The sequence below is a fragment of the Euwallacea fornicatus genome, chromosome 1, assembly GCF_040115645.1.
Source record: "Euwallacea fornicatus isolate EFF26 chromosome 1, ASM4011564v1, whole genome shotgun sequence".
Taxonomy (NCBI): Eukaryota; Metazoa; Arthropoda; class Insecta; order Coleoptera; family Curculionidae; genus Euwallacea; species Euwallacea fornicatus.
This window is the reverse complement of record NC_089541.1, coordinates 6,325,323-6,347,268: the sequence shown is the minus strand read 5'-3', so window position 1 is coordinate 6,347,268 and position 21,946 is coordinate 6,325,323. Positions and strand designations below refer to the sequence as shown.

The 21,946-nt window shown below is 32.6% G+C and overlaps 6 protein-coding genes across 10 annotated transcripts; 3 read left to right on the top strand and 3 right to left on the bottom strand.

Moving 5' to 3' along the window:
• Positions 1 to 11: 11 nt before the first annotated feature.
• Positions 12 to 704, top strand: LOC136343158 (uncharacterized). Of its 2 annotated transcripts, none has more exons than XR_010732749.1 (2): positions 12 to 507; positions 577 to 704. XR_010732749.1 is itself a non-coding variant. In XM_066289689.1 (2 exons), exons 1-2 carry the CDS (start codon positions 154 to 156, stop codon positions 693 to 695), a joined length of 315 nt encoding a protein of 104 aa, XP_066145786.1. In that variant the 5' UTR covers positions 12 to 153. The 2 variants fall into 2 exon arrangements, 1 of the variants encoding a protein (XP_066145786.1); XM_066289689.1 differs by having other exon boundaries at positions 12 to 349; positions 577 to 695.
• Positions 705 to 739: 35 nt separating this feature from the next.
• Positions 740 to 4,631, bottom strand: LOC136343150 (GTP-binding protein Di-Ras2). The gene is made up of 4 exons (XM_066289677.1): positions 4,254 to 4,631; positions 3,114 to 3,210; positions 2,891 to 3,051; positions 740 to 2,835 (listed from the first exon to the last, which is right to left on the bottom strand). The coding sequence occupies exons 1-4, from the start codon at positions 4,389 to 4,391 to the stop codon at positions 2,641 to 2,643; spliced, it is 591 nt and encodes a 196-aa protein (XP_066145774.1). The 5' UTR covers positions 4,392 to 4,631; the 3' UTR covers positions 740 to 2,640.
• A 465-nt stretch (positions 4,632 to 5,096) lies between these two features.
• On the top strand, positions 5,097 to 7,960 carry Kaz (Katazuke). Its single transcript, XM_066299541.1, has 8 exons — positions 5,097 to 5,255; positions 5,539 to 5,686; positions 6,118 to 6,267; positions 6,586 to 6,714; positions 6,769 to 7,007; positions 7,057 to 7,244; positions 7,322 to 7,517; positions 7,568 to 7,960. Exons 1-8 carry the CDS (start codon positions 5,121 to 5,123, stop codon positions 7,667 to 7,669), a joined length of 1,287 nt encoding a protein of 428 aa, XP_066155638.1. The 5' UTR covers positions 5,097 to 5,120; the 3' UTR covers positions 7,670 to 7,960.
• A 531-nt stretch (positions 7,961 to 8,491) lies between these two features.
• LOC136349748 (uncharacterized) lies at positions 8,492 to 9,923 on the bottom strand. The gene is made up of 2 exons (XM_066301589.1): positions 9,462 to 9,923; positions 8,492 to 8,847 (listed from the first exon to the last, which is right to left on the bottom strand). Exons 1-2 carry the CDS (start codon positions 9,744 to 9,746, stop codon positions 8,566 to 8,568), a joined length of 567 nt encoding a protein of 188 aa, XP_066157686.1. The 5' UTR covers positions 9,747 to 9,923; the 3' UTR covers positions 8,492 to 8,565.
• A 58-nt stretch (positions 9,924 to 9,981) lies between these two features.
• On the top strand, positions 9,982 to 16,300 carry LOC136346430 (7SK snRNA methylphosphate capping enzyme-like). Of its 4 annotated transcripts, none has more exons than XM_066298339.1 (12): positions 10,440 to 10,762; positions 11,401 to 11,546; positions 12,031 to 12,217; positions 13,119 to 13,215; positions 13,273 to 13,705; positions 14,048 to 14,211; positions 14,299 to 14,430; positions 14,485 to 14,540; positions 14,612 to 14,830; positions 14,888 to 15,034; positions 15,504 to 15,582; positions 15,757 to 16,300. In XM_066298339.1, exons 2-12 carry the CDS (start codon positions 11,401 to 11,403, stop codon positions 16,131 to 16,133), a joined length of 2,037 nt encoding a protein of 678 aa, XP_066154436.1. In that variant the 5' UTR covers positions 10,440 to 10,762; the 3' UTR covers positions 16,134 to 16,300. The 4 variants fall into 4 exon arrangements, with proteins under 4 accessions (XP_066153583.1, XP_066154436.1, XP_066152787.1 ...); XM_066296690.1 differs by adding an exon at positions 11,275 to 11,338 and having other exon boundaries at positions 14,299 to 14,540; XM_066297486.1 differs by lacking the exon at positions 10,440 to 10,762 and adding an exon at positions 9,982 to 10,110 and having other exon boundaries at positions 14,299 to 14,540.
• A 496-nt stretch (positions 16,301 to 16,796) lies between these two features.
• LOC136349057 (uncharacterized) lies at positions 16,797 to 18,339 on the bottom strand. The gene is made up of 4 exons (XM_066300749.1): positions 17,953 to 18,339; positions 17,713 to 17,895; positions 17,165 to 17,659; positions 16,797 to 16,982 (listed from the first exon to the last, which is right to left on the bottom strand). The coding sequence occupies exons 1-4, from the start codon at positions 18,236 to 18,238 to the stop codon at positions 16,879 to 16,881; spliced, it is 1,068 nt and encodes a 355-aa protein (XP_066156846.1). The 5' UTR covers positions 18,239 to 18,339; the 3' UTR covers positions 16,797 to 16,878.
• Positions 18,340 to 21,946: the final 3,607 nt, after the last annotated feature.

Genomic DNA, 21,946 nt, shown 5'->3' with positions numbered 1-21,946 from the left:
CACCCAACGTTAATAGCTCTCATACCATCACAGTTCCATGAGAGCCTCTTAATCGTTATTGCTATATAACTACTGCCTATGTAACCCAGTTTATGAAAGGATATTGAATTAAAAAATAGTTCATTAGCGTCACATAATTCCTTAATTAAGGCAATGTTGAGGCAGTTGATCAATATCCCGACAATGTGCTCTTCAAAAACCTTCAAGGTCCTGTTGCGCGAATATGACCTCAACCTACCACTGAAACATACTACAACTTATTCAGAAAATATAATTATTTATGCAGTGGAAAGGCTTTGTGAATTTGCAAAATACCGCGATTACACATTATTCCATAAAGGACAAAATGGTACGGCTAGTATTTTACTCTTTGAATGCCTAAAACCAAACTGTAAATCGCTCAAAACATTGCCTTTCTTCAAAGAATCCAACACACTAATCTTGGCACATTGTTCTGTCATTTTACATAGTGTCTATGGCGGAGTGATAAACCACCCTTAAAAATAGGTATTTCATTGGCAATTTTAAAAAGTTGCAAAAGCAGCCCCTTTAAAAACGACACATTTATTGCTTCAGCGACACGGACAGTCAGAAGACTTACATCACACCAGATGAGATTTTATACAGTGATTCACAAACCAATGGATACAGTACATGTGCAGCTAGAAGCCCCCAAATTAGGCATTTTTAGTTAATAAGTGCCACATGCACAATTCAATTACTTCATTAAAACGACTAATTATTATATTGGTAAGAATAATGTTTAATAAATTCAAATTTTGAGTAAACATTAGGGAAATTATCTACAAGTATACAAATCGTTCCATAAGTTCACTATATAATAACAATCTTTAGTAAACACTAAACAGTTACTAACTACATTTCGTTAATAGGTATTCGCATTATTAAAAATGTCGTTCGCAACTGATGCGTGGTTTATAACTACCTGTAGAAACTAAGACTCTATTAAAAACAGGCAAAAACTAAATATCTTTTTAATTTCATTAGTCAAAAAGGGATTTATTGCGTCGTATTTTATAAGAGATGAGTGGATTGAGAGAAAGTTTCTGCCCGACTTTGGCGAAATTATTTAAAATTTCCATAATATAAAGAGCCAAAGAAGTGGTAAGTCTCCCGTTCAGATATATCCAAATAAGACAACGAAAACGCATATTAAAAACATTTTAGTTTCAAAATTATCAGAAATTCTTGTGAAGAAAGAGAAGACTGAAAATGACTGAACTAAAATTTAAAAAATAATAGCTTCAGAAAACTGATATACTGAAGTAGTAAATCAGTCTTACTTGAATATCCCTAAAAATATCTAAATCTTCTATTGATCTTTATTAATATTTTTATTTTTAACAAACTTCGTTGCATAAATACGTTACAAATCGGATCACAATTGCAGTTCATATAGTGAACACTATAAAGCGTGAATATAACAAATACGATTTAAACGTACAGTTCTCAAAACTTCAAAACCAATATACGTCGCCGACGTTTTATTGAGTGAGGTCTCGAACACTGCAGATTAATAACACTAACAATATTTTGCGTATAGCACTCAGTCTAATATTTAAAAAATGTTCTGTAAAAGTACTTCATTTATTTAAACAAGTTAGTAAATATATCATTAATGGTCCACTTTAACTATAGAAACATTACCAAGACTCTAAAGTAAAGCTTTGCAGGTAAAAGTAGTAACTGATGAAGAATATCATCTAATTGGTTCTATAATGGTTATAAAAGTTGCAATTTCTAAATAGCTGCGAGTGAGGAAAAATGTTCTAATTCAAAACCTCCTTGTGCTAAAGCGAGTGTAAGTTTAGGGCAAAAAGGAAGACATTATTAGTTAATAAAAGTTGCATTAATATTATTATAGTTAAATGATTTAAAGTGGTAATCTAGGAAAATGTTAGTAAGGTTTGATGGAGTATGTACTTTTAAGCCCCAATTAGTAATGTTCTTTAATATACAACAAGATAGAAAAATACGAGTTTTGGATTTGAAACCATCTGTGTGATATGCACAAAACCGTGTAATTTTATTCCGATAAGAGAAAGATGTTTTGCTCGTGTCCCACCACCATATGAAGCACTTTTGCAGATGTTAAAATGCCTTAAGATTAAGGAAATTATCTAATGCTATAACACTAAAATCTCAAATCTACAGTTATTGATATGCTATCGGTGACGTAATAATTGATAAAAAAAAAATGGAATGTTTCTTATTGGAAAAAAGATGGCAATCGCTGTTCAAAGATAATTTTATTACGGATTCGCATTTATTTACCAAGCTTATATGTATGATAGACGGTACATCGATGTAAAATGCTTAGTTATGTTAAAGCGCAAGACAAAACACGCCGATTTTGTACTGGAGCTTTATCTGGACTTTATCAATATTGTGCTGCTCTATTTCATGTGTTTTCTAGAAAACGTTTAAATTCTTTGAGATAATAACGAATAAAAGGAAATATATATAACAAAATTTCATACTTTCATGAATATGGATCCCAATTTATGTGGTTTCTATATGATTTGAAAATATGACAATATATTATACTAACTGAACATCCACAGGCAGCAATAGTGGAACAACATTAAATCAAACCGCTGCTATGGTCGTTTGTTTGGTTTACATAATTTCACATTTATCTTTAGCCACTCGACTGTTGGCTTTGCCGCCTACATTCAAGCTAACAATACGCGTTTTTTCGAGATTCAATAATTCCTGAAACAGCTGTTTTACGTTGTGATTGGTTTTTGCCGATGTTTCCATGAAACTTACTCCCCATTCAGCAGCCTGCCCTTGTCCCTCAGCTGTTGAAACCTAATTAAAAGTCTTGAAATTAATATGCGATAGAACTCAGAGAGATATAAAATACCTCTCTTAATCCAACACTCTCATCACATTTATTTCCAGTGAGCATAATAGGAATATGACTTAAATCTGGTCCTTTAATTTCTTTTATTACTTCATAGATTGGCTTGAGTTCTTCTAAACTCTGACGACTGCAGACTGAGAACACGAGAATGAAGGCATGCCCTGAGGAATAAAATTACAAAATGAAATCTAGTTTTATGAACAAATTTAAAGTACAATAACACCTTTGCTTATAGAGAGCCTCTGCATAGCAGGAAATTGGTGGGAGCCTGTGGTATCAGTAATTTGCAGAGTACAGATGTTCTTGTTGCAACTAATAACCTGAAATATTGGGAGACAAAGTGATGAATTCTTAGTTTACCAAATGTATTAATAATAGTTCTGACAACAGTCTACTCACCACATAGAAAAACATCAAATAAAATGGCTGTCAAGTAAGATCAAGCAACAAAATATACTGCAACAAAAACAAAAATAAGAAAAATAAAAATATGCTTTGATACTGCTAAATGTGACTTGAAATTCAATAAATATTAGTATTCTCTGAATTGCATTTGTATTAGGAACTATTTTATAGAACTAATGAAAAATTTGACAAAAGAATGTGAAAGCTAATTGCAAATCTAACTAATCTCCATGGAATGCAACTTGCCCTGTTTTAGAACTTTCTTAAAGAAGTTTGAACTCTTAACTGTTTTTATGAACATCATATACATATTTTCAATTTTATACAAATGCCAGATCTTTTAATTGACCTCTTTCCTTTAACAGTCCGATCAAGAACCTTTTAGAATATGCCATACAAGACAAATTATTCGAGTACTCCTAAAATATCAGGTCACTCCATCTCTGGAGCTATGCTTTGATGAGGCAATGAGATATAATGCTAGTTTGGGCTCTATGAAAAGTGAATCTACTGTCCTCTGGAAAGAATGTTTGGTTTCTCTGAATTGAATTATACAATTATTCGCTTTAACTTAATAGTATTGTAATATTCTTAGTTTCACTCAAAACTATTTGCTGGCAACATATAGGTGATCTTACAAGTTATATGTTTAAGTATTTTCCCATTTCTAATAAGCACATTAGAAGCAGTGTAAATATAAGGGAACATCCTGTTTATAGCTATGAACCAGAAGTAATGCAGTTCTTTTCTGTCACATAAGGTTAAAAAAGCCTTAGAGAAAGCCTATTGATGACTGCAACTGCTGCATTTCCAGTACCAATTTCACTGCATGCAAAATAGTGCAGAATTATAAATAAACAACAATGATATATAACCCAAGCAATATTTTAAAAAACTCGAACACATCGAAAAAAGCTGGACCAAAACAAGACCATTTGAGGCAGATTTTGCAACATACTTGTCGATATGTGTCTTCAATGGTTGGGATGTAGCTTTCTCTGAATGTTCCCTTGACGAATCTCACCACCAAGGAGCTCTTTCCTACCCCGCCGGCCCCAAAAACTACCACTCTATAATCGTTGCTTTGCTCTGGCATCCCTTCCAGTTAAATTTTGAAAATGAACGATTTCTGTGCAGTATTACGCGTCTTGGGCGAACGCACTGAATTTATCGGTTTGTTTGGGGGATGTACAAGGCATTATCGGAAATTATTTGTGATTTTCGGTGAGAATTAACGAAAATTTTTGTGAAAAAGTCCTACATAAAAAATAGGGTGAGTTACTTTCGCTATTGAAAAAACCTATGAATTGTATTGATTGGTTGCTTTTTGACATTTCGAGGGTGAAAGTAGTGGGGGCTCAAAACTAGTCTTTATTTTTTATCACTGTCGTATTTCACGAGATGAAAAAGGACAGTAAGTAAGGACAGAGTAGTAATTAAGGCCTATACACTTAGAAATGCTCTAACCACTCTAATTGTACTTAAAATTATAGTTGATTAGTAACGAAAGCCAATATAAAATTAAATGAAATTGTGATTAAAAAGTGTAGTAAAATATATATAGTTTTCATATATTCATCACAGCTACACTGCAAAGAAGTTCTACTTGGATGTATCAATGAATCTTTTCCGAAACGATGATCTGGATTCGATTGATCAGCTCAATTTCAACCAGTTAGATTTACCATTAGAGATCAATTCAACTTGTTGATAAAATGATAGAAATTAGTTTGACCTAGGTTATAATTTCCGAAAAGGCCTAATGTCACCAACAGCTGTTTCTGTCTTATCACAGTCATCTGTTTCCTCCATATGTTTGCTGTCCATGTCCATTTCTGATGCAAAAGTAAACAGTGTTAGATTTGTGATAAAATATAGAACATATAGTAAAGATTCGGATCCATTCCTATTTTCCATTATTATGGCTGATATAAAATCTCTAGAACACCCTACATTGAAGGTTAGTTAAATGCAGCGTTCAAAACCTTGAACTCCATCAAATTTAATGAGTTGAAAGAAAGCCATTATCTGCTATTATATCGTTTATTTTGAAACGCAGATGCAGAAATTACTGCCCGTTAATCATTATGTCCAGGCCCTAATGGTTTTATTAATAGACGCAGCAAATAGCTAGTTTTGAGAACCTCCCTGACGATAATTATTATTCATGGCCTGGACAGCAGATCAGATCATAATTTCCTTTTGTCTTCAATGATATTCAATTATTTGATTTGTGGTATTAGGTGCCCTATGAAATCTTGAACAAGAAATTCAGAACTGCGCAAAAAACCTTGGACAGAGAGGTATCTCATGTTCAGCAGGGGGTTACAGAATTGGAAAAATGCCTTCAAGAACCTGATGTCAAAGCTCTTAACATCTCAAATCTCTTAGGTAAGGATAAAATAATTTAATAGACCAAAAACCTTCTAGTGGGTAGCCTGACTTGAAATTCATTAATTGTTTTTCCCCCTGTTTAAATCAAAAAAAAAAAAAATTAGTTAAATTAAGACTGTGAAAGCAGTAGGATTAAATATAATTTTCACTTCCTTAGAAAGATGGAAGTTAAATTATTAAGCAAAGTTAAATAAAGACTATTTTTTCAGCTTGAAGAATAATGTTGTAACAATCGTAAATAAATAAAAACTTTTTTTGCCCTTTAACATATTCATTTATTACTATAAACAAATAAAATATCAGTAAAATGAAAATTGTTTTATATATTTAATATCTCTACCTTATGTATTATAACTTTTAATGATAAGGGAAAGACAGCCAAAACCGAACTTTCTTTGATAAGCTGGCTAGTAGTATTTTTATCTTAGGAGGCATGGTAGAGAAACTTCAAGTTCTTAAACGAAAAGCTGAAGAAAGCATTTCTGAAGAATTAACTGCCACTAGTGTGTGCAAACGACGATTGGACCATTTAAAAGAACACACAGTAGCTGTTGGAAACAGCTCTACTGCATCCTCAGGTAAATACATTATTGTGAATGAACATTGAGTATCTAATAAAACAAACAGTACTAATTGAGAAATGAGCCTAATTGGAACATGCAAAAGTTTCAACTTTACTCATATGGTTTCTCCTTTGGCATCTGATGTGAGTTATAGTTCAACAACTCACTACCCCATCAGTGATAATTCTCCGATAAAATAACAAAACAAAAAATCTATTATGTAAATAATACTACATGAATTTAATTTTCAAAACAATTTTGGATATTGATGGTTTTTACCTTGTCTCAAACTTTAGTTTGATACAAGAAACAAACCACATAGACAAATTTTAGGAACTGTAAACAACTGGAGGAGAAAAAGATTGGACCGCATGGTCGTTGAATATTTCTTGAGAAATGGGTTTTATAACTCTGCCATAAAACTTGCAGAACGTAGCGACATAAAGGAGTATACGAATATTGGTATTACCTCAAAAATTCTAACTACAAATTCAATTACCTTCTAAATGCCTTTAGATATCTTTCTAAATTCGCGTGAAGTCGAGACTTCATTGGCAAGCCATGAGACTCAAAAATGTCTTCTTTGGTGCCATGATAATAAATCCAAGCTTAGAAAGTTGAAATCTACAATGGAATTCAACTTACGAGTTCAGGAGTTTGTTGAATTAATCAGGAAAGATAGAAGAATGGAGGCCATTAAGCATGCTAGGAAACACTTTTCCAGTTTTGAGGAAGAACATTTGCCCACAATTCAGGTACTCATTTTACTGAATTTACATGTGTAATGATCAGAAAATTTTGCAGAAAGTTATGGCTTTGTTGGTCTTTTCGGTTGAGGTGACAATAGCTCCATATGCCGCTTTATTTGACATATCTAGATGGGATGATTTGATTGAGCAATTTCGTCAAGAAAATTATAGATTGTTCCAGCTATCTTCACAGTCAGTATTCACTGTGACCTTACAGGCCGGATTATCCGCGCTAAAGACACCATATCCTTTTTACGCTTGTTGTTAAATTAAATTTATTTCCGTAATTGCAACAGCGATATTTCCTTAATGGTGAACACTCAGTGCTACGCGGAAACAAATGAGAGCAAGAACCCGGCGTGCCCAGTTTGCAATGAAGATCTAAATAAACTGGCAGATGCCCTTCCTTTCTCCCATTGCTCACAATCGAAGCTTTATTGCCATATCACAGGGCTGCCTTTAAATGAGAACAATCAGCCCATGATGTTACCTAACGGATATATTTATGGAGAACAGGTAAAAAAACTTTTTTTTTTTAGAGTTGAACAATAGTTTTTGTTTTTTAGGCCCTGGCTCTTATGGCCAAAGAAAATAACGGACACGTTATCTGTCCCAAGACAAAGGAGCTATTTCCTTATAAAAAGGTAGAGAAGGTGTTTGTTATGTAAGTGAAACGTGTGTGATATTGATCGCTTAACGATCAACAGTTAATCAAGTCTTTATAATAAATCAATATAGGTAAACCCACTCAACAAAATGTATCTTTATTGTTTTAGACTCTTAAGTATGTATTTGCATTATAACTTCTTTATGGAACAAAATAAAACATATAAATAAAGTGGAGTAACGACATTTTTAAGTTGAAGAAATGACATGTAAAATATATTCTGAGGGTGTAGCAATAGTATATACATACTCGTAGATTATGCCATGGAAATACAATAAAGGAGTATTAACTATAGTTTGTTTTATTGATTTGCTACCATTAGAAACAAGATGCGATATTACAGTGATAAAACAAAGATTGGCCGATGACCGTGCTTGATCAATAAAATACTGTATCTGAATTTTTCAAATATTTAGACGAAGTAGATTTTGATTCGAGGAATAACCAGCCTATTTTTTGTATCAATATTGATAATATCACGTTCTTAATATTGATCTTAACTTATCAACTATAACAGATTGTTTTGAATTGAAGAAGATACCGAGTCTTTTTTCCATGCAAAACATCAAAATCTTAACTAGTATTCCTTATTTCCATTTTTGAAATATCAAAGAGCCTTTATGCTCATTTAAACATGGGTATCAAATTATAGTACTTAATGATAAAACCATAATCTGCAAAACACTTATATCATATTGTGTAGTATTTTTAACTCAATTGGCTTGATTTTTAGCAAACCATTGACTCAAAACATTTATTTTCAATGTATATATGTATTAGAGAAGAAAAAGCCCTTGGGTTTTGATGAACAAAGAAAAACACATTATTTCCTAGGCTAAATATGTATATTATAGATATTCTTCTTAATCTATAAATTAAATTAAATTTGTTTCTGTACTATGCCACATTTTCTTCTATATGTCTAACACCTGCCCCACTACTACTCGAGTTCTCACCTTCAGAACTGCTTTCTGAATCGCCATTTTGTACACCTTGTGAAGCACTAATTGGACTATTTGGTGTAGACTTAATTTGAGAATTTTGTCTTTGAGAAAGTTTTTGTTCTAATTCGATCCAGGGATCTTGGAGACAAGTCGGATCATAGTATGCTGATGTGTTGTTAGGTCCAATTGAAAGGTTTTTTCTAAAATTCCCATTTTTAATATGGTGGTAGTGATCCTGAAATTAATTTTAATTATAAAAAAAACAAACCAAGGCTTTTACTTCAAAGTTATTCAAACTACTCAAGGTCAAATGATTAATATGGCATTAACTTTACCTGTAGGCAAATTTTCTTGGAAATTGAAAGAGAGTCTATGTATTGATTACATTCTTGTTTTGTATGAAACCTAATTTGTTAATGTTAAAGATATTAAAATTAACAGAATATTAATATGTTTTAGTGACTCCAAAGTAAATCTAACAGGGCTTTAATAATTTAACCCTTATCCAATATCTAGGGATGATTCATATTATTTCATATTATTTGGTAGATCACAGCCAAGCTCAGATCAACTATGGTAACATCTATTTTGTATTATTTATTCACATTAGTATGCACAATCACATAATACAAAACAAATGTTACAATATTTGAACTGACCATGACCCAGCTGATAGTAGAAATTCTCTTTAACTGTTAAGACCATTAGAGTACATGGCTTTAATAAATTTAATGCTAAATTTTAAATAGATAAACATCTTCAAGTTCCCATAGTGATTTAGTTGATCCAAGTGACTTTATTTTTCAAAGGTTAATGGAGACATCTACTCTACTCGTGAATCTAACCTACATGATCATTTCTTGTTAATCCCCAACTTTTCCTCCAAGGTTGACCTTTATTACCCCTTGGTCCATTATCAAATCCAGAACTTCTCCTATAGTATGGTTTTCTGGGGCTGCTGTAACTTTGTGGACTAAAATCTTTAAAATTGTGCCCATCTTGTGAAGGTGAAGCACTTGAAGTGGTATTGTCGAAGCTTAAAAAATCTGAATTATTGGAGGTGGACCTGGAGGGGTTGAAATAAAGAAAGCCAAGACTGTGGTTATTTGTACTGTTATTCCATGAGGAATTCATAGTTTACTGTTTCTGGATGATTGTTTGAGGAAAATGCGGGTAAGTTGGAGTACAAATAGATGTAATCAAAAATTTCACCATATAACAAAATAAAAAAAACGTAAATAAAAAATATCAAGTTTTGGACTGTATATTTACGTGCTTATTTACTATTTATGATTTTTCTAATTAATTAGGTTATGTGGGGAAACTTTCTTCTTCTTTTCTATCAATTTCGTGGGCGTGAACTTCATAAATTGTCGCAACGCTGTCAAAGAAACGTCATCCATCACTAAGTTTCAAGAAAGAATTCAAGAATCGGTGCAAGGAAGATGACAATAACTAATTCCATGAATAGGAAAGAAAAAAGAACAACTAATGCCAGGTAGTAGACATTTATTAATCGCGGACTAAAATCGCCTCAAATTACCTTCGATCAAACGTCCTGTTGCTCAGGGTTGATAGTTTGAATTTATTTTTGGAAAGTATGCTTTATCAGAAGTAACTGAACCATTTGGATTCGAAAATGAATAAAAATCAAGCGGAAGGTACTTTGTTTTTAATTCGAATTACTCCGTGCTTGTACTGTCAGTATTAAAAACACCAAATTTAGTTTGAAAACAAACATTACAAAAATGGTGGCGCAAAACCGCTCGTTTGTAATCGGTGATCATCGTACAGAATCGTATTTCCTATATAATACAAGTGGCGACATTTTTTTTGACAGATTGCTTTAATAATTTGTTTGTGCCGGATTGTTGAAAGGGAGCGACGCGCCACGCATTTTTTCCCTCATTTTCTTTCGGTTCCTGGCAAAAATGTCTTAAAATCTGAATTTCTGTAGTGTGTTTATCATTAAAACCGAATCTCCGAGCATCAAGTTATATTCGTTTTATAAATTTCACCAGTGAAACATGCGTTAGTTCAGACAAGTAAACGGAATTTGAAGATGAAGTCTGGTGCAAACTGCATTTAAATAAAGCAGATTGATCCAACAAGTTTCGATAAAAACGAGGACGACATCACTTAAATTAAAGGTATGATGATTTCGTGTTTTGAATTCAATCAATTTGCTTTATTAAAAATTGTAAATCATCAAATTTTTATTCCATTGATAATTTAGACCCCCTGGAAGAGCTTAAGTTCAACAAACGAAATTAATTGAATCTATAGCAAAATAAAGAGCAGTTGATTTTATTTATTTCATTAATTCTTTTGAATATCGGTGTAACATTTTGGCCAAAGACCTGCCTCATTAAACAAAAAGGGTTCACATTTCATATTCCACAAAAAGGACTTACTTAAAATTGAGTATTTAAAGCTAATTTAAGATTAAAATATAATAATATACAATATATTTAAATATATGATAATAAAAGAAAAAAGTATATTATGTTAAAAAAAAGTGCATTAAGGTAATTGCTAAAAATTCAAAATTTAACCACTCATAGAAAAATGCTCTTTTCCATAGACATTCATATCTGCAGATTTTTGCATATGCAAATAACTATTATCAATTATAATGCAGTTTTTGGTTTTTTTGAATTAGATATGGGATTATGAGATCAATTGCAGAAGTTACTTAATACAGAACAAGCTTGTTGGAAATCAGGGTTATAACAATTTAGTTTAGAGGCCCACTAATTACTAATTTTTTATCCCTTTTTGATTAAAGATGTCCTCTCCAAAAATGGATACTCTATCTGTTTCTAAACCAGATCCAAAACCCATTAATAACAGCCGTAATCAAGGAAATAAATCTCAAAATGCGTCCAAGAAGAGATTTAAACATGACAGAAGTAGCAGAAAACGTTCAAAGAGGTAAGTTTTTTTTTAAGTACCTTTCACTACCTTTTATTTGTTTTTGTATTTATTAGACAAATAAAGTAATGATTTCAATGAAATTTGCTATTCTTATATATCATGTATTAATGATATAATTAAATGTAATAAGGTATAAACTATAGAATAATTGAAATAACAACATTTAGGGTTTTTTTGTACTTAAAAAAACTGACCTACTGTTTTTGCAGTTAGGGAAATTGGCTATAAATTTTAATTAACTTAGTCACATTTACAGTTAATAATTTGATCATTTTGTTTTGAATTATATAAAAATTATTTGTTTGCACATTATAAATTCAAGTCATGCCCTTAATTTGATTTGAGGACATATCATAATGTTTAATAAGAATAGTAACTCAGAATTGAAAGATGTAAGTATAATTTTTGTGCTGTGAATTATACAATTTCATAATTTTGTAAGTATTTGTAATGAAATTATAAAAAATACTTTCTTTAACAGTTTCTCTGGTTGTGGACCAATAAATTCCAAACCAGTTTTACCAACAAAATTCCTTCTCGGGGGCAACATAAATGATCCTTTAAATCTGAACAGTCTTCAGAATGAGGATATTAATAGGGCAATGAATGCTGTCACTCCAAAATCATCCCCTTTGCCCACCCCTCCAAGACGGAAAATGCCTATAGAGGTAAACAAAAATCCTAATCATAATAGGTGATAAATTTCTGGTTAAGTGGGTTATGCAAATAGGTTCAAACATGATTACTATGTCTTGAATCATACAGTTCCCTTGCTGAGCTACTGGTAGATGTATATAAATAGAACAATGTAATCTCAACAGTTGCTGCGTTTATTCCGACGTTTTCAAGCCAACTTGAGGTTAAAAAAAGTTAAATATGTCCAAGATCAGATATGGTTGAAAGGATTTAACATTTAATTTAAAAACGGTTAAATCACAGGCAAACAGAAGGAAGAAGGAAAGTTCAGTTTGTGAATTCCCAAATAATCCAAAGGAACAATCCATAAAAAAAGTGGAAGGCCAGTAAAACGTTCTAATTACGGGATATTTAATCACATCATATGTAACTTGTCAACATCCTAGTTTAAATTAGCACATTTTAAAATTTTAATAATATATTTTTTAATTGAATTGTGGTGCAGAAGGCACAGTAATTTTCCATTCTATAAGTTTTTTCAAGATATATACAGAAGCAGCTAACAAATAAGATGTTGGGACAACTAACTTTAACCATTATTTATTTATAATTATGTACTTAAAACAATTATTGCGCTCGCGCAAAAAAAAATTTTCTTGACCAGAAATTTTCAAACAGTTTAAAGCCCGTTATATATTTATTATTTTCTCACTCAGTGGACAAGAAACTTGTTTCAAAAACATACAGTTCAAGTTTTTTATTTTTTTGGTTATTTGTGGCATATATTCATAACAAAATCAAAAGTTTTAATAATTAGTTAAATAACATACATTAACTTGAAACAAAACATTTTGAAGATACTTCCGATACTGTTAAACTGGCGTCACATTTTAAATTCTTCTAATTTTCTTTTAATGCATTCTACATCCTCAGGTAATAGTTTCCCCCAATACGCATGACCCGCTTCATTTAATGGACTGTGAAAATGATAAAGAGTATGAGGAACATTTAAATTCTCCGATTAAAAAAGGTAAGGACTAAATTTAAGAAGAAATCATTAGTGGGATTTAAATATGGTAATTTTTAGCAAGGAAAAAACGTTTAAACAAAAAAAGAAGGACACTATCCGGTTCTGCTGAAGGTTCCGTACCGAATCCTACAGGAAATTCTGAAGCGTGCACTCCGGAAGCTACTGTGGACTCTGCGAAAATACCTGAGGATCCCGAAATTCTCAAAAATGTTTCAACGAAAACCGTTAGGAATTTGTGTTTCGATTTGAGTGACGACAAGAAGGACAAAACTAAAAGAAGATCTGAAGATTCTAGTGTTAATCATGCAGTTAAAAAATTCAAAAATTCCATGGATAAAATAGTGAGCCCAGTGGTGCCCCAGCCAGGGGCTTGGCTAAAACGATCAAATTCAATTAAGTTACCTAGGCCTAGGCAAAATAAGATGTCAGATAAGACTATGCCAGTTTTTAAGGAAGAAAATAAACGTTTTCAGTATGGAAATTATAACAGGTAAATATAGGGTTACATACTTTGAAGAAAAAATCGCATAATTTATATGTTCATACTTTCGGGTGGCAACAGTGAGATACCCTCTCTAAATTTCCAAAATTCGAAATTTCAAAATTTTATATGAAATAGCAAAAACGTTATCCGTTGTTTTCACCCGATTTATTTCCGTGATCATTTTGATCCCATTGTCCATGTTTTATACTTTAGAGGTGAATATTGTGTCATTAAAATAAATCATGCCCAATATGAAAGCCCTCAGTGTCGACGCTTTGCCCATAAAGAATCGGAAATTACGGTTTGCAAATGTATATTTAGTTTTACTTTTTACCATATGGTTTGTAGGTATTACGGCTATCGAAACCCAACCAATGAAACGGACCATAGACTTAAAGTATTTTCGCATTATCCATATTTATTCGAAAACAAAGACATCCTCGATATTGGTTGTAATATTGGGCACATTACGTTAAGCATCGCAAGGGATTTTAAGGCTCGAACTGTCACTGGTGAGTATCGTTTTTTTACAACAATGCATAACTTTTTATTTTAATTGGTCAAATTTTAATTGTCAGCATGTTATTTTTTCTCTATAGGTATAGACATAGATCCAACACTAATCTCGATCGCCCGTAAGAACGTAAGACATTACGTTAAAACGGTCGATAATACTTTGCAGAAAAGCGAAACCACTCCCGATTATAAATCTTCCACGAATAAAAGTAGCAGTGAGTTTTTTCCCTTGTCGTTGCCTATTTTATATGGGCCTATTGATGTTCCAGGGTTCCATGACTCATACCCCGGTAGGGAGTTTCCTAAAAATGTAATTTTTAAACAGGTAAGTGATTTCCATTTTTATTTATCGTAAAATGTCCTTTCAACTCGTTGACCTTGGGTGCATTTTTTCAGTGTAATTATGTAATAGAAGATGAAGCGTCTTTAGCTCTGGAACAACCGCAATTCGACGTAATTATGTGCCTAAGCGTGACTAAATGGATACACTTGAATTGGGGTGATAACGGGCTTAAATTGTCCTTTCGCCGAATGTACGAACAATTGCGACCAGGGGGAAAGTTGATTTTGGAGCCCCAGCATTGGGGTAGTTACAAGCGGAAAAAGAACTTAACAGTAAGTGGTTCTTGAGCTTTATTTACGAGTATTGTTAAGCTACAGTTTGATTTTCAGGAAACCATTTATAGCAACTATAAGAACATTGATTTTTTTCCTGACAAATTTCGGGAATATTTGTTGTCACCCGCTGTGGGGTTTGCTAAAAGTGAGATGTTAGGATATCCGCAGCATAAGAGCACTGCGTTTAGGAGACCTATCCAGGTGTGTAGGCAATATTTTGTAACATTAAAGTGTCGTAGTTAAGAATTAATTCTTTTCTATTCTTTTTAATTCGAATTTTAATTAAAAAAGCTTCACAATCAATTTTCTTTCTTTCTAAGTTATATTTGAAAAGTAATATAATACAGCTTTATTAATAGTACATTCGAAATAAAAGGGATTTTTTTTCTAAGGTTAGAAACATTTTCAAAAATTAAGGTACTGGGGATTGAATTTTCTTTTTTACGTTTTTGACTTCGTTTTCTTACTCCACGCGACATTGATTTTTTTAATTTGAGTTACCAAGAATTTAGACTTTGCTAAAGATTTTGCTAGTTTATTGTGTCCAGCAAAATTAGACGCAAACTTAGTTTGTCTGAAATTACAATGCGAGTATTTAAATATTTTTAATGTCAATCATCTTTAATCAATAGTGTCATATTAAAAACAGGTTTTCCTGCTTTCTTTGCAGATTTTTACCAAAAGCACCATGTTTCCTAGTGAGCGGATCGACGCTACACCAAGTAGTCAAACTCAACAATCTGGATCAAGTATGTATTATCAGGATAGAAGTTTTAGAGTTTTATACCTTGATATGATGAATTATTTCTTACGACTTAAAATCATTCATTTGAATCACTTCCCCAATCGTGAAAATAATTAATATTAAAAACAAATCGATAATTTTTGTATCTTCGATCCTGATAGTTTATTTTGCATTATAGGTAAACACGAGTCACAAATACACATCCAAGTAAACCGGTTGGGCCAACATGTCTATACCAATCTGATCCGTTCAACCCCGCGTTACGGCAGTAGCTCTGAAGAACACGTCGCTGACTCCGGATTGTCGCCTTGTCTTAGCGACGACAAAGTGACCCCCAAATCTGAATTCACCCCAACTTATAGCCCTGAAAGTGAAACCCTCAACAAAACAGTAGTATATCCGCTTGAAAGTGTGGCTTCTGATAACTCTTGCGGTGCAGAGGATCACGGGAATTCTTCTCAAGAGAGTAAAGTGCGCGAAGTAATCAGCGGAAGTGGTGTTTTGTGTGGTAGCGGAGGTGCGGACAAAAACATGACGACAAAGACTTTAGTTTGAGAATACCTAGGATAAGGTTTGTTTATATATAGGGCTAAATTTGTGCATTTTGTATATTTTGTACATTCTACCGTTTTTAAATTAATATTGTTGAATTATAATGTAAAATATATAGGTTTTTTTGTACATGAAATTCTGCGAAGATTAAAGTTTGAAGAAGTTGCAAACTGATTTTTCTTTATATTTAAAAACTTTCCTTTTGTTGAATGATGAATATAATCAAAGTTATCTTAATATGTGCATATACTCATTATTTTCTGATTGATTCAGGATAGTAACTGGTTTTTATGGATTGTAAATTACAAGAAAAATGTTTACAAATTCCACAAATCATATTTTGTGGGTTTAAAATTTACGTCAGAAGTGTTAAAAAAGAATCAGTTCTATTTTTCATCTTTCACGACAATGTGGTGAATGTAATTCTTACCATATTGTGAATAATTTTTAATAAGGCTAATTCAAAATATATTACGTCAAAAGTTTTTTTAGTTTTCTTTTGGTAAATTTTAAGAAATCATTAAATGTACTGTTTTTCGTGATGTACGAATAGTGGTTTTATGGTATTTGAAACAAAATATCTTATTTGGATTAAAAAAATTAAACGCAAGATTTGATTTAAATCCGTGAAGGATTTATATCCACCTTGCTAAATCTGAGTAGAAGTAAATAAGCAACACTGAAGTTTTTAATAGTAGATAGTCCTATTTGCTCTATGAATTGTATTAAAATTAAATCATATGAATTTTCACTCCATCACAGTAATAGCCAAATTTTTGGTAGCTTGGGAATCAAATTTATCCATAGTCTTAATGTCCATTAAAGCAGTGATCGCCACTATAAGCCCCAGACCTGAAAACAATTCCACCAATATATATTGTTAAAAATCATGCAAATACATTTGTTTAAACAAACTCCTCTCTAATTTCAAAACAATTAGATATTAGATTTGTTATTGTCTGCAGTTCTTCTACACTGGCGCCTTAAATCCTGATGGGATTTAATTTAAAACTGAACAAACAAGATTTTCTTACCCAGAATAGTCGTCACAAACAAACCGGACCAAATTGGAGCTGTGGTGAACGGTATGCAGTCATTTGCATCACCAAATCTAGCTTTTTTGGCATCAATTTGTACTTGAAGATCGAAAATTGTCAGTTTGGTACCACTTGCTTGGTCGGAGAACACCGATTCGCCATTGCAATGGTAGGAAAAATGGGCTGGAGCCATGATGTTTTCGTCTGTTGTCAAGTCGTACTTAGTACTTGGATTCGATTCCTCAATCAGTTCTATTCTAGCTGTTTGCAAGTACCAATACCCGCTCGCCCAGGAAATTCCGAACCTCAAAATAACTTTGCTTTTCTCAGGTAGAGCCACGGGAATGTTTAATCTTTTGTCTACAGTTATTAAGCTGTTGTCGGTATTTCCGAGATATCTGGTAATATTGCTGATAGTTAGCTGGAGCGGCTTAGAGGAATAAAGAAGAGCAAACTCTTTAGTTTTGCTTTCCCCTATGTAAATTACATATCCTGCAATTGCATTCGATTATATTGAAAAGTAAATTTCTATTTAGGTGTGATACCTTTCTCTTCTACATTCTCTTTTAAGGTTGTAACTGCAGCTGCCTCATCATCGGCACTTCTCTTCTTCCTAGGATAAACAATATCCAGAACGCAAAGAAAATCACTGGAATTCGTTAGGAGACCTGTGGTTTTTCTTATTTTGTTCGTGTCAATCCCATTGCAGTCTTCTAGTAAAGACAATTCTACAAAATTTATTTGAAAAATGATACGGATGACTAATTAGCTTCTTATTAATATACCAGTAGCATCGGCAGTCGCAATATTGCCGTTCGGATTATATGACGAGTGAAACCCACTCATAATCTCCTTCAAATTCTTCGGAACTACTGCAGTTCTGCTTTTCAGCCCCACTTTAAACAAATAAACCTTCTTCACCTCCAACCGCTTCACTAGTTGCTCCAAATCCTCATCGTCGAAGGGCAGCAAAGGTGACACCTCCACTTTCTTATTGCTCCACAGGATTATTGCACCTTCAAGGGTAAATATCTTTAAGAAAATAAAAAGTAAGATGTGGTTGATATGCATGTTCTTTTTGTACGTTGTTGGGCAATGTCTGGATTGAACGATAAAGGGAATGCGCGCGAATTGGGGTTTATATTGATTTCGTTGTGTAGGGCGGATGGGTAAGAGAGCGGTCTTTTTAAACCCTCAATGGGATAATGCAGATGGACTTGATAAACTGTTCCTGTGCGCGAGTGTTCTTCAAACTTAGTTTATTGATAAAATTTGTGATACAATAAGGACCCAAAGTCCGTTATCTCTCGTAACTTATTTATCCCAAATATAAAAAAAAAACCAAATACAAAAAGTTAAAGGATTTCATGCAGACTTTTTTGATGTCTAACTTTAAAATTAAAATTACACTTTGATTTAAGTAGCACATGTCTCCGACGCCCTACAGATTTCTGATTAGTTAGAGCGCTCGCTAGAGTTTCTGTGGAATGACGGATGGATGGGGTAGAAGCTTCTGTTCCATGCATCCCTCACGCGACGGTGTAATGTTCCGAAATTATACAGATGTTTGAAATAAACTATAGAACTACAACTTTTATGGTTAGAAAGTTTATAATGATCCACAGTAAATATTACAGTCAAAATCGGTGATGCTATATGGAGCAAAAGCGAAAATGCTTTCTATTTTATTATATTTATTATTATTATACGACTTTCGACGGTTTTGTGAATCAATCAGAGTACTAGTGTGGATAATAGATGCTGAATCGTGAGCAAACGGATGACTCTAAATTACTATAATTGCTAGGAATGTTATAAATGATCAAAACCAAATACTACAGTTCAAATCGAAGATCAAAATATACAATTTAGCGCAAAAGGTGAAATATTTTTCCATATCATCGTTAATATATTGTTCAGAAGTTAAAAAGTTAACGTAGTTAATTTTCTACAGATATCGTACTTTTGCAAAGCAGGATTTTTAGGTAAATATACTTTATATCCGATCTTTTTGAGCAAATATCTAGCAAGTATACTAATTTTTAAGTCAACCATTGTTTAATGCGCTAAAAATAAATATTCCCAAGCCATAACAAAATCAGGCTTTGCAGCGTAAAATAACTTACTTTATTCATAATTTATTCAAAATACTTTGTCTCCTTTGCAAGGGCAAAGGAAAAATTACGCCATCAGCATAATAACCACAAAATAGAAAAGGAAAAGGAATTATGGAGAAAGGAAGAATGTATTTATGGGCTTTATATGCAAATGTTCATGTTTTATTTTTATTAAATGTTACAAGTAGGCACGAGGTTTGATAATATCTCTTGTATCGCTTATTGTCTTAAGTAAGGAGGTTGACTGATTATTTATACGGAACAGAAATTTCGTAGATCTTATTTGCAAATTAGGCTCATCTGAAAGAGTCATAAAATGCCGCGTAGTGAAACTTGAATCAATCACGAACTTAAAAAAACTTTGTCAAGAAGTGCCTGTTGGAGACAGAAAATGAGTTCCGAATTTCGCGACTGGGAAGCCTCTTTTATCAAGTAAAAGCTCATCAAAAAGAACAGCTTTTGGAAGAGAAATGTAGGCACTAAAAGGAAAATAAAACCAAGAAGCTATCCAGATACACATTTCCCACAAGCATAATTCGGACCTCGCTACAGTAGCTGTGGTCACGGAAAACAGCAACGTAACATTCGCTTACGTTCGGACTCAATTCGCAACCTATGTCACATATAAAGAATTCCGTTCACCTAGCAAAGGGCATAGGAATATACGCCCCATAAAACAAGTAAATTCGGTTAAGATTAAATATAACATGCATCCCGAGCGACGATCTTAATGGCTTTAGTCTTGGGAATGTCATATTTGCACTGTAGCAAAATTGATTTAGTCGATTATTCGGGTCAAAGGAGACACCGTCGCATTTCCCCAACGGGGAAAAGGGCATTTAAGGATGGTCATGTGTTGGCATATTAGGACTTGAATAATTTACACCTTTGTAATGGTCAAAAGCAATGTGGGTTAATCATGTAATTGACCATGCAATGAGCGTTGGGACACTCATTTGAGGTTTAAAGTTAGAAATATGTTGGAATGTTTAAAATTCATTTTCCAAATTTCTATTTAGTGCTTTATTGTTGTAAAGCTTTCTTTACAGAAGAAAGAGCTTTCAGAAGAAAAAATAGCAGTATTTTAATTTTTCCTAATTCATATGTGAATCCAGTAGAGCCTCAAAGTCTAATTACACTTTATTTTCCTCGTTTAAATCGAACTTAACACTTTTTTAATAACTATATATTTTAAAAAGTGGTCTCCATTGCCATTTTCAAAAGCCATTTTTATCAAGGACAGTTGACGTCTCTCTCATCTTTTAATGTAAAAATCTCCTAACTATGTTCCATTATTTTTTATGGATTAGTTTTATTAAATTTGTACTCTGTTTCGATTTCGAATCGATCCACGGATGACACGTGTTCAATTAAACTGTCGGTCAACCAAAAATATATGATTTTCCATTGGGCGAATGATTGAAATTTTTTTACAAAAAAAGTGGAGCATTCTGTATTTTGTGCCCCCAAACATTGTATTTTTCATATATTTTAAAATATATTCTACAAAAGTAGAATAAGGCATTTTCTGCAAGCAATTTCGTAGGTAATTAACACATTGGATACAATAATATCAGTTGTATTGTCTTTGAGACTAAGTTCTAGTGCTTGGTTTATGGAATTAAATTTACATGACATGTATAAAATACACCTCACAGGTTTGAAAATGTACGTATGTACATAGCTGTACTTCTCGTCCTCATTTCCCACTCTCATTTCACACCCCTATTTTCTAGGCCATTTTAATGAATTTCTAGTATTGTTTCAAGCAAACTATACAAGTAATGCCCACAACGTTTACGGCTTCTCTTGTTTGACTTGCTCTCCAAAATACGTCATTAGAGTATTTTTAGGATTCAAATTCATTACTTTCTTGGGCTTGAAAAAAAAGTTCATGACGTCTATTTAGCCATTTTAATTAACAGTCCTATGTAAAAGACAACAGATCACACAACATATTATAGAGTTAATCTAAATTATAAATACATATTAAACTTGTAGATGAAATAGTGGTGCTAGCGATTTTTTTCAAAAGATCTACAGAATTGACCTATAAAAATTCGCCAACCTGCGCTCAGTTTCATTGTTGATTTAAATTTTAAATAAATTTGAAATTCCATTTTGGCTGCTCTTAGTTTTCCGGTCAAGTGAAATGATTGAAACAGACGTGAGAGCTTTCTAAACTACTTTGAAACCCGGCGGCTCTGAAACCATTTACTAAATTTATTCGAAACTCTTAGCTGAAATATGGATTATTGACCCCATTAGAATGGGTTTATTCGTCAGCTTTATATATTCGAGAAACAGCTAGGGAATACAAAGTAATTGATGAACATAGAAAAATCTCCATTGTTGAAAGCAGTTCAGGATCTCAGGTATTTCTAGACCAAAATTCCTAATCTGGTTCTTTAATTATACTAGGTAATTAACGTATCACAGTGATGCTAGATCCAGCAATTTGTAGAATTTTTTCTCCCATTTCTCCTTTTTTGCAATATTTTTCAATTAAATTTGCGTTCACAACGCCATCAAAAACTCCGTATAGGACGTAAATTGAATAAGTATCCTGTATTTCAAGGATGATTTTTCAAGTATTTTTAAGATGGAAAGTTCTCATTAACGTATATCCTAGCTCGTTTAGTTTTTAAGGTGCAAAATATCA